This window comes from Diadema antillarum, unplaced genomic scaffold (genome assembly GCF_040938485.1).
Source record: "Diadema antillarum isolate AM-2024a unplaced genomic scaffold, OU_Dant_1.0 seq00000693_RagTag, whole genome shotgun sequence".
In the NCBI taxonomy this organism is placed as follows: Eukaryota; Metazoa; Echinodermata; class Echinoidea; order Diadematoida; family Diadematidae; genus Diadema; species Diadema antillarum.
In genome coordinates this window covers 3825887-3844802 of record NW_027271598.1, presented here as the reverse complement: position 1 = coordinate 3844802, position 18916 = coordinate 3825887, and the positions used below count along the sequence as shown (strand labels likewise).

Genomic DNA, 18916 nt, shown 5'->3' with positions numbered 1-18916 from the left:
AATCAAAAAACACATGAAAATATCAACTCTGATCCTGGCATGAATGTGCACATGCATGCATACATTTCTCCCTTCAATTTTGTACTCAACGATCATGAAGTTAACCACTTGAGAAATTGTCACAAAGTCCTGATTCGTAAAAAAAAATTAGGCTTGCTAACTATATGGCATACACAGTACAAAGAAAATAAGTATTGTTCACTGGAAATTATATTTTCAACCTCTCCATCAATCAAGTGGAGAATACTGTACGAGCTGAAATTTTTGCCGTGGTTTTATTTTCGCGAATTTTGTGAAACGCCTTTGAACCGCGAAAATAACAACGCACGAAAATAACAACGCGCAAATAACTAAGTTCAGTTAGATCCTCGCAACCGCGAAATTAACAACACGCAAAAATGTCCATCAATCAAGTGGAGAATACTGTACGAGCTGAAATTTTTGCCGTGGTTTTATTTTTGCGAATTTTGTGAAACGCCTTTGAACCGCAAAAATAAGAACGCACGAAAATAACAACGCGCAAATAACTAAGTTCAGTTAGATCCTCGCAACCGCGAAATTAACAACACGCGAAAATGTCCTCCACGTAGTAATTCGGGAAAATATCTGTACGCGAAAATTTCAGCTCGTACAGTACATTGAATATTCATACAACCACATGGTGTGAGGATGTGGCAATCATATTGCGTCGCCCGAAGGAGGGAGAGGGTCTCAAACAAAAACACGCTTGAATGCATGGGGAACTATGTCTAGGGTAAGATGAAATCTAGTTGGATAAAATGAAGTTTCCTCTCTGTGAAAGACTTCAATTATGTATTTTTTCTCACACACACACACACACACACACACACACACACACAGACAAACAGACACACACACAGACATACACACAATCCTAGTAACAAATGACCAATATCCTTTACCCACTGTGACTGCATGCTTGACCCAAATTCAGTTCCTGTCCACAAAGCAAATTACCTTGACCCCTCCTGAAAGACAACATCAACACAAATAGGTGGTCCAGTGTGTCTTCAAATTCAGTTTCAAATTTCTACCCTTGGGAAGGAAAATCAGACAACTTTGAAACTATAAGTCAATTTATTTATTTTTTTAAGTAGGATAAGTTTCTTTGATTCATTTTATGTTCCTTTCACCTTATATAATTATGTTTGTACATGTGGAAACCATGTTTCAACAGACCAATTTTCTTAGGTATCAAGTTGGACAGACTTTAAAGGGACTGTACAGTACTGGTTGAGGTAAGGATTCAGGTTTATAACATTTTTTTGGGGGGTGAGATAATGAGAAATAATATGAAAGAGCATGTAATTTCAAGAAGGATTCAACATTTATTTATTGAAAATTGGCCTTGAAATGGTTGAGATATCAAAAAAAGCAATCCTAATAAAATTGACAGGCCACGACTTTTATTAGGATGTCTTTGTTTTTCCCTGTTTTTAGATATCTCAGTCATTTCAAAACTGATTTTCATTAAATAAACTTTTTGATTCCCCTTAGAATTGGATGCTCTTTAATATTTTATAGAGTGGTTTCAAAATATCTCGCAAAATGTTACAGGCTGAATCCTCACCTCAACCAGTACTGTACAGTCCCTTTAATGGAAAAAGTCAAGAATAAGTATAAGTTGATATCTGACTATCAAAACTCAGAGCTACATGGTCATCATAGCTCCTTTAATCCTTACTAACTCCCTCCCTTTATCTTTATCTCTCTTTAAAAGAAATACACACACACACAAACAGACAGCCACATGAAAAGTGTTGGGGAGTTCCCAGACAGGAATCACGCCCTCTCTTGTCAGACGAAGCCTGTCAGGAAACCTCCTCCACAACTTTCCCCATTTTTTCATGTCTCTGTGCGATGGCCAATTCCGAGGCATGTGGGTGCTGGAGCACTCGTCAGTCAGTCGTCAACAGAGAACTGTGGAAAGGCCCCCTCTCAGGTTGGGTGTGTGAGTTGCCATGGGCAACAAACTATTTCACTTTGCAGCCCCCTTTTTCTATTCATCAGTGTTGATTTGAAACTTTTCAATCTTTATACAAGCATCCTGCTTTCAACATTTTAGAGGCAAGTACACTGAAATTTATGTTACTTATGTGCAAGAGAATTTTAAGAAAGCATTGAGAGAGAGAGAGAGAGGATAAGGGATTTAATCATGTGACCATAACGCCATAAACATTTAAGATCTTCATTCCAATTAATGATTCTTGCCTCACCTTGTTCTCACTGCAACATTTTGACAAACTGCCTGTAACTGCCATAAATTTTTTAATCAGTTACAATAAAAACAACTTGACACAAAGATGACTAATTGAAATACATATGCAGTACCCACTGCTACAAGGGATGAGAACGATCACTGGCTATTGGGCCAAAGCTGCGTAACCTACTGTATACACGAAATATTTAGTAAGTCAAAATTTTTGCGAATCGGGACTTCCTGATGATTTCACGAGTGGTTAAATTTGTGATCATGGAGTACCGTACTGAATGGAGGAAAATATGCATGTGCGTCACATTCATATCGTGATCAGAAACATCATTTTCGTGTGTCTTTAATTTTGCAAATAATTTCACGAAATGTGCAAATATAAAAACCTCGTGAAATATTTGGCGTATACAGTAATTTCATGTCTGATTTTATGAGACCCATACCATTGTGTTTGTTTTATCTTACTCTAGCTGTCTCTCATAGTCAAGTTTCTGGAGTGGTGCTACATTTACAAGCTGTGCTAAAATACACAGTGCCAAATGAAGCTGGGCCTAACATCATTATGATTCCCCCCATGACTGGATCAAGAAATATACTGAGAGGCTGGCATTCTTCAGTGACTAGGTCAGAAGGGGTGTTGGGAATAGCGGCTTGCGGAGATATACCTGATAAACCCCAAACAATGCAGTGCGCAAACCACCGGAGTAGGGAACGATCACTGCCGTACAGCCTAATGAAGGATGTCACTTGCGCTGGTCTGCCTTCCTCTCTCGGGGGCAACGAGCATTTACGCAAGATTATGTCACCTCCCAAAAAAAGGAATCGCACAGACAATGGCAGACATTAGCTCTCGCTGGACTGCACCGACGACGTGGTATGTTCATCGGAAGAACCAATAAGATACAAAAAAGAAAGGCTGCTTGAAAGGACAAAAAGCAAATGATGAGAGCAGAAACAGAAACAAAACAAAACAAAATCTGCCATTTGTTTTTGTCTCTTTCTACACGTTTCACTCTCAGATTGATCATTCGGGGGAGAGGGATGCGATTTGTCATCGCCCGGACAAAAGTTTCTGTCCATCGTCTCCTATCACCTGAAGACACCTGTTTGCAAACTCTCGCTGACTCTGATCGTTTGCAGCCCCACCACTCCCCACCCCCCCCCCCAACTATCCCAGCCCTGCATTAATCAGCAGCGATTCTCACCATTGGCATGACGGACGAAAATAAAGGCGACACGTCAGGTTGGCCGTGGGTCGGCTTTCTCAATTTCCTCATCAACAACGGGGTCTTGCTCAGCTTCCTGAATATTGTCTTTCATACCGTGCATAGTATTATCTATGCAAATTTAGACTACTACCAATACCTGGTAATTAAGAAGCAGCACTTCACTAAAACCACACAGCTTACCTCTCCTATGGCATACTGTAAAAATGGAAATTTTCGCGCATTTCGTGCAACCAGAAACTAGCACAAATATAAAAGCACGCAAACATTTTCGCTTGCCACACGTTCCAGTAGATAACGTCTTGATACCGCGGAATAAAAAACATGTGAAACTCTTCTTACCCTGCCAAGCACGAAAAATTAGTCACGCGAAAATATCCACTTTTACAGTACTTCCAGAGTAACTCCACTCTGTGCTACATGGTGGTCTAAAGATTCTTCCAGAAGCTTTGACATCTGCTGTCATATAATAAACCCCCTAACGACGTTGATGATCAGACTATGAATATTACACACAAATTTGATGATCAGACTATGAAAACTATGCAAAAATTCATTGGTACAGCTGTTTTTCTTCTATAAACTGGAAGTTTCATTTTTTAAAATTTGTTTGTTCTGCTGGTATCCCATCATTATCATAGTAACAGCGAGTCCATAATTGTTTGGGTTAAATTGAAGGTGCAACACCAGGAATCAAGCTGTTATATTTGCAAGTGTAAAGTCTATTGCAATTTGTGGGAGGAAGCAAAAGAACTTTCATCATGATAATCACAGTCATCTCCATGATGATGGATGATGACAAAAATTACACCGAGGAAAAGAAAACCCTCAAAAAATTCATGAATAGAAAGAGAAAATATATACTATATACAATTAAACATATATATAAATAACACTTTAAACTATTTCTACTGAGAGTACCATTCTGCCAACAGACAAGCTACCACGCACTCATCGTAAGCTGCTAGTACTACACCCCCTGGGAAATTGCAGTCAAAGAGCGAAGAGTGCCCTCATGTGTGCTAAAACGGACAGGAAACTCAGGTGACAGACAGGAAATGGCACACTCAGTGTAAGTCACCATAATTGGCATGTGACGGCGTGTGCCCTACAGGGGCTTCTGTATGCCTCCTGCCAAAAATATTGGGGTTCTAATGAAAAGGGGGGAGACAAACTAACATCAAAGGAGAGAGACCACTACTATTGTATCTTTGGAAACCTTTCAGACATTACACAGAAAATCTACAGCTCCTTGAGACATCTATCACTCTTCCTGTCCAAGATTAAGGTCACTGATGGGGGGAAAAACATTTGTTATCAGATCTGGATTTATGAAGACAAGTCTAATTTATCGCAAGACATCTATATTTAGTAATTTGTGTCAAATATTATCTTTTGCCATGGCTACGTTCCGAATATCCGTCACAGAAACGTAAAAAAGGAACAGCATTTGCCAAATCTGGGACAAATTACTTCTGTAGGTGGCATCTGCCTTGATGCATTGATATTTGGCGGCATGTAGACCTAATTTCAATATATGCTAGAAGGTCATTCATATTTCTACATATATGCAGTACACATGAACATACAAACACATACACACACACACACACACATACACATGAAACAAGCAAACAAACAAAAAAACCTTCTGACAAATTCCTAAAAATGAGAATTACGGGATGGCATATACGGAGAACAATTTCTTGGCAAGATATCTGATGGAATATTGATCTCATCAGAAACTATTCTGGTGCTCATCATACATTTACAGCAATCATTTCAAAACCATACAGTCCAACAAAATCTTCGAAAGATGCAGCTGGTAGGTCGTGTATCCTGGGATTTCCAGCTATTTCTGGAGCTGCTGATTGTATCAAACACTGATTACTACCATCCCATCAAATAAAGGGCACCCAATGTACTTGATATTCAACTCCCTGGCACCTTGACGCACAAGACACGGTGTATCTTTCCTGAATCTACATGTATCCTTGGAACAGCATCTTCTTTTATATATATCTCTTGTTAAGTAACATCAGAGCCGGTCATTGCACAGTAGGGCCATTTTTCAAATGCGAAGACTGTGAGGATTACACTTTCAGGAATCTACTCTTGAGTTCAAACTCAATCAAAATATCGCGCTGGAAATGCTAAAAATTCTGACAGTATAGCTAACAAACCCGGCATGCACTTCACTATGAAGGAAATAACTCATTCTGCCCACTGTGGCTCACTGTATGAGCAGCAATCTGTAGCAGCACATGAGCAGGGCATAAGGGTGCTTCATAAGTGCTTCAGTTATGCAAATCGACCCAAGTGTAACATGTCACGTGAACAACATAGTTGAGCATCCAATCTCTAGCGAACACCACTTTCTGGATGCCTCGCTACCAAATTCACACTTCACACCTACTGAAAAATAAAAGAAAAAAAAAAAGGGAGGGGGTAGAGAGCCTCAGAATTTATTTTCAATTTTTGCATATTCACATTTAGAAAAAAAAAATTCACACAAAACTTACATTTCACCAAGATTGTGAATGGCGATAGTAAATGTTTTGGCCTACCCTATCTCTATTGTTTCTTTTCAACATCTCTGCCCCTCGAGGAAATGGGGGAACAGGGGAGAATTACGTCCCCCTGCTGGCTCACAGATTTTACATGAAGAGTGTATCATCCTATGGCTTTAACTTCCTACTCCTATCAGCCTATGAATGATCCACGGCTGCTTCCGATGTACCATGCATCATGAGCCGACTCAGGGCAGCATGGAAATTGCTGGCCAAAACAACAAACAAACAAACAAACATTGACTCATGATATCCCTTACACTGCAAGGGAAATATATATCTACTTCAAATAACACACACACACACACACACACACACACACACACACACACACACACACACAACTTGCAATGCTCTAGAATCAGACCTTTCACAGCACTGCTTCAATAGTTATGACTGTGGAAAAAGAAACGCATGGGAGGAAATTGAATATTCACTCACAAAAAAGGACACAGCATTCAATTTCAATTATTATCTGCCTAATGCTAGAAAACCTTTAATATCCAGAGCCACAGTATAGTCATACAGTCATAACTTTCTCATTATATTTCTAATTTCAGTCTAATTCTCCTAAATTTGTTTCTTTCATATAACTTCTATGAAAGTATTTTAGCAGTTGCAAAAGCAATGCAATCTAAAGAGGTTTTGTTTTTTCTATTTAAACATGTATATAAATCACACTAACACTCAAAGAAGTAGAAACGTTGCAATGGCAACTCATATGCATCTGCTACATTGCATTATTCTCCCAACAAGTCAACGATGCATTTTGCTAATGTGAGACAACAGTTTTACGTGATTGGCAAATAATCATTATCTGGTAGTAAATACACCCATTTTCATGACAATACTAGGAGCCATTTTCAAGATATGGAAAATATAGTGCAATTTTAGCATTTCAACTTGACCTTTGACCCCATGCCCCAACTCTTTCCCTGCAAAATCACTGTGCAGTAATGCATGTACATGTGTAAATACCTAGTTTATTTAAGTGTATTGAGTACATGATTGTAATTCCCAAGGTGTGGAGAAAATACTGTATTTCAGTGCTAAATACTAGAGTTTTTGCATTTCAACCTGACCTTTGACCCCCATGACCCCCAAATTTTCAAAACAATAATTGTCAGACAGTACATGCACATGTATTAAGTTATGGAGATATGGAGAAATTCTCAGCATTTTCACTTGACCTTCTACCTTTTACCCAACGGCCCAAAACTTTCCCTAGAGATTCTTTATCAAGTAATACATGTATACAGTAAGTTTCAAGAAAATATCTTTTGGCATTGCAGCGATATGGGGAAATAACAAAATTTTAAGAATTAGACCTTGACTGTTGACCTTTGGTATGCGTACCTGTATACTAGGCACAGCTTCGTCCACTTATACATACATAGCGGTATATGCCAAGTTTCATTTGGATACTTCAAACAGTACTTTGGTTACACTGTCCACAAAAACGTTAACAAACGGAAAGACAGACAGACAGACAGACAGACAACCCGAAAACATAACTGCCTCTGGCGACACTTTGTGGCAGAGGCATTAAAAAAAAAATAAAAGTTGCTAAAAGAACTTCCAAGGGCAAATTACCCAAGGGAAAAACACAAGGGGTAGGAGGTAGGGGGTGGGGCAACAAAACTTTGTCACACCACACTCGTCAGTGCCTCATCGGAAGTTATCGAGTCTGGTGTCACTGCCAACACTGGCTGCACGAAGCCACAACGGCAGGGGTAAAGCAAGGACAGGACACATTTCATGAGATGGCACTATGACTTACCGTAGGCACTCCTTGGAAATGCTATGTGTAAAGGAGCTCAACCAGGAAGATATGTCTGTATACATGGCCTTGGTGTTAACCTACTCCTTTAAACGAGCCCCACCCCTCTCCTTTTGCACCCTTCTTCCTCACCCCTGCCCCCAACCTCCTTGCTCCCAGCCCCCTGCACAACAAATGAATAATAACGAAAGCCCTCTTTTTTGAGGATCCGGAAGTTATCAAAGTTTGTGTCAGGGGTGACATCAAAGTTTCACAGGAGAGAGAGAGAGAGAGAGAGAGAGAGAGAGAGAAGGTGACATCACCTCACATGGCCCACTGGGGATATGAAGCTGTATATGCAATTCAGCGGATTGGCAAGCAAACGCAGCATAGAGTGATTATATCTCTCATCCACACCCCTCAATCGCATCCTAACCCCGTCTTTATGTTTGATTTTCACCCTACTCTACTTTTTCCATTTCTATTGGATTCGGGTGTGGGCTGATAAAATACGATGAACTGAAAAGTGCGATCCAAATAACTCATCACTGTGAACTGTTTAGAGAAACTTATTGTGCCCTTGACTGCATCACTCAATCTGTTAGGATCGTTTCCCAGGAAAACGGATGATATCAAAAATACTCAAAAACAATGATTCTTGCAGGAGGAAATCACTGCTTTTGTTCCATTCCGAATTTCTAATGCCTGCTGCCACTGCAATCATGCTGCATAGAAACTAATGACCAAATTGCTGTTATTTCAAAAACTCCTTACAATGAAACAAAACTCATCTCTGCACATGTGTTTGTTTGTTTGTCTGTCTGTTTGCTTGTTTTACCCCAGCTTGCACATGTGCTTAGGTTTGGTTGGTGGTGGTTGAGGAATGAGATTTGAAGAAAAGCTCAATTCTGGCTTCAATACAGCCTATGTCGCATTCACAGAGAAAAGAGCAACAACGGAATGATTCTCAGCTTATCAACCTGTAATTCATTGCAATGGTGACAATTCATCCATAAAATTTCAAGAAAGGATTGCAAAAATCCCCCACCAAATCTGGGCACCGCTTTTATGAAAGTTGTCCAGCCCCGACAAGTTGTCAGTCTCTGACAATCACCATATAGTAACAGTCAGGTGACCACAGCTTCTCAGCCAATCAAAACCAAGGATTTTACTGAAATTGTCAGAGAATGACAACTTGTCAGGGCTGACAATTTTCATGAAATGGTGCCCAGGTTAGATTCATAGATGATAATAAAATATTCTATGACAAAGAGATATTTTGCTCAGTATCTTTAATATGCAAATTTGAAATGACAGCAGTTTCTCTTTAAATCTTTTTTTTTTTCTTACTTTTTAAACATTCATGTCTTCCAATGTCTACCACCATCTGGGCATTCATAGAACAAAACTTTATCAATCAATACAGGAAGAGAATTAGTCAAGTGAGAAATTGTTCTCATATTTGCTTTCCAAATTATCAGTATCTAAGATTAGCTTTGTATCAGTATCAAACAAAGAAAAAACGTCAAATGAATGACACATACTTGCTCTTTGAAATAAAAGGGGGGAAAAATCAAACTGAAAAAAAAAATAAAGAGAAAAAATGTGTCGAAACACTGGCAGAGCAGTAAATCATCTTTGCGACTGAAAGATGTACGCCCAGCACAAATTCTGGTGCCTCTTATTTAATGAGATTATGTGAAGCATCCTGCAAGGCAAGGCCAAAAGAGAGAGTGAGATGTACTGTGGGAATGAGGGAGAGTTATATAACATTGACCATGAGCTGAGGTTACTTACAGGCATAAAATGTCGTTGCACGCTAACAACCCGTTCACATTAGAAATTCATGTGTGATTTCTGAATCGACGGTAACTATTTTGACGCACACACATCTTTCCTCTGTTTCTAAAGACTTATGACTCATGCCGCAATGAGTTTTAAGTATACAGCTTTTAGGTCTATAGAATTTGTGTTTTTCAAAAATAATATGGGCCTGTATTTTCAAATGTTGTCATGTGACACCAAAATATTGCTGAGCATATTTTACGCTTCGAGAAGTTATCATTACACTAATTTGCAAGGGAACTTGTAGTTTGTCCAATGTGTAGCATTCTTTCAGTTGGCTGTAAACGCATGAGTGAACCTGATTTGTATTCAAATTGTTTGATCCTGCCTATGTCTTGTCTAACTGTAATCTTCTCTTTCCATGTTATGTACCTTCCACAAAGAAAAAAAAAAGGACGCTTGGGGCATTTCACATCTAACTTGCAAACCCTTGAATCCTCTCATCACATGCTGGAGTTACACACGTGCCTCATAAATCAACTGGAAGAGTTTTTAATTCAAGACTGCAGCCAAGGCTGCTGATGATGCTCCAAGGAGACCGAACTTTTCACCTTCAGAACGTGACAAGTGTATTCTTTCTCGTCGGATGTCACCTGATTGGTCCTAATCATGACCTGGGAGTGCCCATCCTTGCTCTGGAGGGTCACACACCGGGGGTCAAACGCACTCCTTCCTGGCCCGCGAACGGTCACTCCTCGTTTGTGCCACGCAAAAAAAAAAAAGAGGGAAAAAATGCATTCGGACGATTTGTCACTCACCACAAATACGCAAGCTCTTCGGGGGAACAAATTACACAAGCCTAAAGTCGGCCTGATGTAATCAATTTACGAGAGAGTACAATGGTCAATGACTATGTATTCTATTTACGGAAAAGTTAGAATATCTTTCTTAAAAAGAGAGGATACTGAATATACTGCTGATTGTTAAACATACATCCTCATACAGTGCACACAGTTACAACAAAATTTTTGTTGCAATGAAGTAAAATTCAGGTCCCAAATTATCATCTATATCATCTTCATGTAGTTTACTGTTTGGTTATAATGAAATTTCGATGTAACGAAAGAAAACTGCCAGTCCCGAGGAGTGCGTTGCAACAGGGGTTGCCTGTATCTATCAGCCAATGTGGCTATTAAGAACCTATTAGTCTTAACTCTGTCTTAGATACAAGGGCATGCCTACGAATAATAAAACAGGTTGAATTTGATCATCATATGATTCTCTTGTTTCAATTTGCTGTGGAATATTCAGAATGATGATGAATATGGAACATATCCACACCAAAGAAATACATACACTTTGCTTCAACGACCAAGCTACTAATGAAAATATCACAATTACATGATCATGGTTAAAGAATACCACACTATCAAACCATACACCCAAGTTTGGGATCTAATCAATTTAAAATGAAGAGGATTAAAGTCTAAAGTGTTCATAAATACAACTACTAAGCCTCTTATTTAGAAGATAAGCTTTTGATTGAGCCAATAAAACAAAATAAGCTGTATTTCCTATTGTTGCTGAAGCTCATCTATGGAGGTAAATTCAACAGAAAAACTACAGAGAGAGAGAGAGAGAGAGAGGGGGGGGGGGGGGGAAGATACATTTTTACTCACAGGAGGTGGGTAGGTCACAACGTAAGAAAGAAATGAAGATGTTATGGCCTAAACTGGGAAATTAGATTGCGTGTATGCTGGGGTGTTGTTCTCCTCCAATGAAAACATCACCTAATTAGATTACCTGGGAGCACCCAAAACCTGGATTTCCACATCTTCTTGTCCTCATTTCGTTGCTCTAGTGAAACAGTAACTAGCAAACCACACCTGGTGGGGGAAAGACCGATGGCTCAAATGCTGAGGTGGAAACGCTAACCTTGCAATTCCACGAGCCCTATACTCGCGAGCCGTGGCCATGTTGCCATGAATGAGAATAAACCTGAATGACGAGAAATCGATACTTGCACGGCATGCATCGATGTCTTTTTTACCCCCCCCCCCCATATGAATGTTGCATGACTGTCTTTTCATGGAAATTATGAATGCTACCGCCATGTTCAAATTTCATTTGTGTCTCCCTTGAGTTAGCATGTATGACTGTTCCAATGAAATGTTCCAATGATCCAAGTGCCATTGCATATCACAGATCTTCTTCAGAATACACATTCATTCTAGATGCTTCAATTCATGCAGACCAGAAATGTATAGGAACAAAAGCAAATTCAAACAGACTACAGCAAGAAAAACATAACCTTGAAAGTTTTTTTTGTTTGTTTCTACTATTATTTGTGCAACTTATCCATTATTTTGCAGGTGTCAGATGGGGGAGAGTTTGGCATTGAAAGGCTGATCTGCTTTTTCCTGTGTGCCCTGCACATCACTTACTAATCATTCCATGTGCCCTTGTGCTAAAACGGTACAAAGTTATCATTTCTAACTTCATTTGTTTCAATAAGTTACAGTTAGAAGTTGTCAAGAGAATTCTTTCACATTTGTCTGTGGTATGGATAGAAGTGAGATAAAAAAAGAAAAAAAAAAAGAAGAATGAACATGAACATATTCAAAAAGAATATAAAGTTATGATGTTGGTGTCTGTATATAATACATCATGACTTCATGTTTATGCTGTTTCAATCCAAGAAATCAGTAGTAGTTTTGTTTTAAATTTGTAAAGTTCTGTTTCTGAACAAAATGTAATATATTGCATTGATTCCATTCATTATATGGTAATTTCATTCAAATACCAAATATGGAAATATGTCTTTTCAATATTATTTAATCTTTTTTCTTTTTTTTTTTGATGATCCAAGGAGATATAAGCCCAGAGATCAGGCAGGCCCTGTACTGACTTTAATAAACAAAGATCTTGCCTTAACAAATCAAAGCTACTGGCTGACAAACGCATCATTTGGAATTGACGCCATTCCAAACACATACCGTTACTTACCTTCCCTTAGAAGTCTGACAGTCCAAACTGACCAATAATGACCAGTGATTTACACAAAGCCAGCAGAATGAGTCATATTATTACCAAATTTACACACAGAAACAAAACACACACTGACACACATTGACAGATTAAGACAATCAGTGACTGTACCATTTAGGACATCTTCAAATCCAATTTCACAATCTCGTCCTGTGAGGGAGTCACTGAGCGCGTTTGATGAAGGCAGAACGTCAGGACTCTCAGACTGTGAAAGGAGCACAGAATACATTTTATTGTACATTTTTTAATCCTTCATAAAGGCTATTCTACAGCCTGGGTTTTACCTCATCAAAATAATCTTCAATCAGCACTACATACATGAACATCTTTCATATTCCTTCAATTTATACTGTTTTTTTCATATAAAATTTTATATCTTGATTGGTGTGCCATGGAAAAAAGATTTTTTTTTTTTTCTTCAGTGATGTTGATGCTGTGGAAAAAATAATCCACATCTTTCTCACAATCCATGAAGAAATTCCAAATGGAAGGTATTGGAGGCACTTTGTACATCAAAACACACCATTCATACTTCATGTGCAGCAGGAATTCAACTTTTTAATCTAAAACTATTGAAAGATATCCCACAGGTGGTGACTTTCTAATGCGCACCTTCTACATATTGACAAATCCATTCTGATATTTAGATTTGTCCTGTTCTTGTTCTTTGGAAAAGAAAGAAAGAAAGAAAGGAAACAAAATTTCAAAGAGATGTGGAAAGAGGAAAAATAAATCCTAAACCTTGTTCCCGAAGAAAAAATAAAAACAAAAACAAAACAACTCCCCTCTTCAGAGCCTTTCGTGCCAATTTGGTAAGAGTGAAGCAGGATAAACTGATACATAACAGTTAGATAACATAGATGCATCCCACTTATAATTATGAACATTTGTGAGTAAATGTTTTGCTCATTCATTTTCCCTAACCTACTAAGACAAATTAACAAGCAGAAAAATACAAACTAATAGAATGAAACAACGTATTCATCAACTGAAAAAAGTATTAAAACTCTTTGCAGCAAGACTACCTGGGCCAGTATACTGCGTTCCATCATGAGCCTCAGAGGTGCGTGCATGCCCTGGACCGTCCTCAAATTGGCAAACTCCTGCTCTTGATGGTTCTTCCAAAACTGTGATTGGAGGAGACGGAGGGAAAAAAGGGAGGAATCCACAGTAATAATAATAACAATGATACAGTGTATATTTACATTGTGCATTTTCCACAAACGTACATGTTAAAATGTGCTTTAAGGCCTGATTTCACGGAGCACGTGAACGATTTGCGAAGGATGCGAAGGGCAAAATCCAATATTTGTATTTTAGTCTGCAAAAGATCGCCAAACGAACGTGGGCGTTGGGAAGTGTCATCAATTGTTCGTTCGCAGATGTCGTTTTTACTTTGGCGAGAATTTCAAAAAATTCTGAAATTTTTTGCGAACCTTTTCCGCACACTTGGTCGTGATTTGCTCATGATTTGTTCTCAAAAGTGTCTTTAAAGCCTCGTCACATGCGCAAGACCTTCGCAAGACACGCGCAATGTTCGCAAAATGTTCATGAAACCCCAAACAGACCCTGAAACTTTAGAGAATGTCTCGCGTATGTTTCACGAAATCTGTGAAGTTTTTCCAATCATTTTACCACGTAACCGCAAACTGTTCGCATACCTTTTGAGACATTCTCACTAACGTTTAGCGCATGTTTAGGGGATGTATGACCTCTTTAAAGCTCTATGTTTTTTACAAATCAAAATCGTAGCATATATCTAAACATCAAACAACTATTAACAACTATAAAAATAGAAGAAAAAAGAAAGAAATTAAACACCAGCAAAGGGAACGAAATGTTTGATATACAAAAAAATCGCAGAATACACTTAAAATGATTCTAAAGTAAGCCAAAATTACATTTGAAACTAGAGATTATGTGTGGGAGAAACTGGTAAAAAAAAAATCAAATGCTTTATGAGTGGAGGTAGCTAGGTCGTCAGAAGAAAAAACAAAACTGTAGGCACACACACAAAAGAGAAATGAAAGAAAAAGAAAGGAGAAATACAGGAAAGAAAAAAAAAATGCATTTGTTGAATACCAGGGTGTAGATACCACCAGATCAAAGTACATTGTATGTTACATGAACAGGCACATTATGCACAAGGCACATCTCTTGTTTCTTTTTATAGATTCCGCAGTAGGGCTACACAAATGCAGTCACATGACTTTCAAGACAGAATGGCATCCTAAAGCCTTGTCATCATGATGGTAGTGATGATGACTATGATGTACACCTTGAAAACACACACACACACACACACACACACACACACACACACAACGGTAGTACTGAAACAGCTTATCATCAATACAATTTTACTTATTTTGGCAGTTGTTTGTGTAAGTATGTGCACGGACCGTGTGTGAGACAGATCTTTAATTATTCTTGGGAACAATAAGAAAGAACTGGAGTATCAGGAATCAGACACACATAATGCCACATCACCAAGAACACATTCTGCACAATGACAGCTGGAAGTTAATCCAGCACTTTATAGACATGCAATAGTTCTGAATTCAGTGAACTATGGTGTTTATCGACATTTTTTAGCACAAGAGCCTGAGCTGATACGATCCAGTGTGAAAGTTGACCAAAAAGTCGACACAAAAAATCTTGCCAAAAGGCAGCAGGAAAACTGACCCAGTCTGCCCATCAAAATCACTCCCAAATGACGGAAAAGAGGAAGTGCGTCTGTTCGCAGGTGTTTACGCACGTGTAAACAAGCAGCGGCCACATGTTTATACATCTTGCGGGTCCGGAGAAGAGAATGTGACGTCTGTGTAAATACAGGCCAGGATGCAGAGGAAGAGAAGCGGTTTGAAAGCATTCAATTGTTCTTCGTAATCATTTCCTGTTGAGGAGCATTCGGGTGGACAGAAGAAGTGTATCGAAAGACGACGAGGGTACAGTCCTTTGCTTTCAAAATGCAGTATATGGGATACCTTAAAGAGCTACAGGCTGTAGTAACCACTTCTGGCAAGATGACCAGGAAATATTGCATCTTATAGATATCTTCATCAAATTGTCGAAAGTGTCACAATGACAACAAAACGGAACCCTTTAAAAATCAGACAGGAAATAATTCTAAAAAACTTAACCTTTTACCTGTTACTGCTATACATACTACTCATTCTTCTTATCGAATCACATCTCACATAATCACATGTGACCATAATGGTCTCTGAGGAGGTGTACCCTCAATTTTGGGGTCATTTTCCAGAAAGTTATGATAATACCAAGTACGCAACTTGTTATCTGATCAATGTATTTCATTTCTATAGTACTCTGCTTTTTGTGCCTTTATAATGTCCTCCTCTATCTTCTAACAACAAAACTTTAAAAAGCAATTACAAGCAATGTTAAATCTAATGTATTCTGATGTTTTTGATAGTAATTCCATTTAAGACTATTCCCAAATTACATCTGTACCAGGTCTGTCCAGAATGTATCCACATTCAAAGTTCAATTTTCGTAACTAGATCATATCTATACAGGGCAATGCACTCCAATTGAACCATAGCGGTAATCCTATGGGACAGCAGTAAATGTCAATGTTGAGCCATTCTCTTTCTCTACCTACTGTATAAGTTGTTATTTTCATGTACAGATATTTTCGCGAATGAGGAGATCACAGATAATTTCGCAAGATGTTGTTTTTGCGAATGGATGCCCACGCAATCGCAATTTAGTGCACTATCAACCTAGGGTATGGCAACATTTTCGCATGTTGTTAAATTTACGGTGATTCTCGAGAATTAAACCCTTGTGAAAATGTACAGTATCTTCCTTTCCCTCTCTGATTTCCCTTACTACGGAGTTGTCATACGGATATATGACATATAGCTAAAGCACCTTCTTATGTGTCTGAATGCTCTTTTATCGATACGTTGTATGGATACGCATCATAAAATGTACATGTAAAAAAAAATCATGGTTGAGGATCATTTCCATTATATATGACATCAAAACTATAATATTTGTGTCTGGATATTCTCATATCCATATATTGCATTACTAGGTGGGCTTCATTTGCTGTACCCACTAGGGTTTAGCGAGCACTACCACACGAATGCACCACATAGTACAAACAAAATGCGCAAAGCCCTTGCAAGTTCGAACTATGCAAGGGAGAGACTCATACATATTCCTCAGCTTCCGATGACACGTGACAGTGTGCGAGGTTTGATGCTGCCATACAACTGATGTCTATTGGGAGTTGTGTCTGAATGCTCTCAGATTGATACAAGATATATCCATACGACATATATATATTATACGATAAATAACTCGATGCCAAATAGCGGCCGGCCTCTCTCTTAACACCCACACAAGCAATTTAAATGTCTCTCTAGCTGTCTCTCTCTGTATAAGCTATCTCTACCTCTAGCTTAATGGAATGATTTGTGGGAAGTATGTAAAAATAACTTCACATACATTGTATACATAAAGATTACTCACTCTTGATTCTGCTTCCTTAACCATGCCAGGATATTTGATTAACCAACTGCTAATGGGCTTATCTGGGGGGAATTCATTAAATCAGACACAATTAAACTTTGTGGTTTAGGAGAATTTCATCTTGTTGGCACTAGCTGGGTCTTCAAGTTTGAAGTTGTGGTTTGACAAATTCCATCGTTTTCACAGAATCATGAGGAAGAAAATATTGCATACTTTCCATACTTTTTTGACAAATTCTTATTTTTAAAGTCAACATTTCTATATGATGTCCAATCATGGATGGTATGAACAAAAGGCAGTTTCACTGTAAATTATGCCAGGATTACATATTTCGTGCTATTACCTCCTTTTGGCATAATCATGATGACTATGACAGCGAATCAAGTAAACATAAAACTGTAATCCTTGCACACACACACACACACAAAAAAAAACCAAGAAAAAAGATGACTTGTTTTGTTTTATGCAACCTGAGTGTTTGAAACGATACCTTTAAAAGTTTCCTCTTGAACAACTCTGAAGACATGATACGTCAGAATTGATAATACTTGTCCGTGCTGAAGTTTGAAAACCAGCTGCATCTACACATTCGTCTTCACTTTTAAAACACTCACAAACATATTCATGTACTGAATACTTCTTCTGGTGTATATCGTGTCATTGACAGCTCCTGATTACAATGCATGTTTGTTTCATCAATACCAACACACACCAACTCTTCGATCCTCAACTTCTGGTCTCTTACACATATTCCACTTTCTAAGAAATCTTGCGTGGAACAGGTTTTTGCTCACACTGGACCAACACTGTAGAACTTACTTCCACATGAGCTAAAAGACTCAAACTCTATCATATCTTTTAGCAGCAACCTAAATCTAACTTGGCAAACCGTGTGTTTTGAAGAAAGACATTCATTTCTTCTTCTTTTTCTTCTTCTTCTTCTTGTATGGTACCTTCAATCTTTTTGTTTTGGTGTAAAGTGCCTCGAGTATTTAATCAGAATGGAAAAGGGCACTATAGAAATTGTATGTATTTTCATTAGATAGAACATATATGTGAGGTTTTTATTTTGCAAATTCACAACACATGAAAGTAATACCTCTGATCACGACATAAATGTGACATGCATGCTTACAATTTTCAATCCATTACTGTTATAAAGTACTCAAAGAGCACAAATTCAACCACTTGGAAGATTGTCAGGAAGTCTCAATTCCTGTAAAATTAGACTCGCTAAGTATCTGCTGTATAAAGTTTATAACATGTACTTTTATATCATGATGGGCAAAAAAGGGGAGAACAAAATTATGGCATCAAACATTCTTGCAGAGGGCACCTACAAGATCATGCAATACTCAAACAAATATCTATGTATGGAAATTATGGAATCTTTCCCCTGTTTTTTTTTTTCCAAGGCCAAAGCATGAAGAGGTTTAACCGAAATGATATTGGAACAAACATGACATCAAATTGAGATGACAGTTGTTCCTTTTGAATGACATGAGGTAAAAATATAACAAGCCGGAAGAGAAGGGGTACAAATGGTACTTTCTTTCTCACTATGCAAGCAGCTTCCCTTGATGCCTCTCAACTCAACCATTAGAGAACTATGAGACAATCTGGAAGTTTTGGCTCCTGTATTTTCACAGCAGCTATCAATAGTATGAGGCCCATTCCTACTTGGAGCTCTTTCAGCACCTTTTTTTACGATAAGAAGAACAGGATATGATCACAGAGTCATTAGGAGTTATCAGATGGGCTCTGAGCTTGCATGCAATATGTACACATATAT

The 18916-nt window shown here is 38.3% G+C and overlaps 1 protein-coding gene across 1 annotated transcript in view; it reads right to left on the bottom strand.

Annotated features, from left to right (window-relative positions):
* LOC139737465 (proteasome maturation protein-like) overlaps positions 1 to 18916 on the bottom strand; it is a 71129-nt gene that overhangs the window by 16708 nt on the left and 35505 nt on the right. The window contains exons 4-5 of the mRNA XM_071648141.1: positions 13647 to 13748; positions 12733 to 12826 (exon numbers count right to left, since the gene is read on the bottom strand). Of these exons, the coding sequence (XP_071504242.1) occupies positions 12733 to 12826; positions 13647 to 13748 (196 nt within the window). The remainder of the gene's footprint in view (positions 1 to 12732; positions 12827 to 13646; positions 13749 to 18916) is intronic.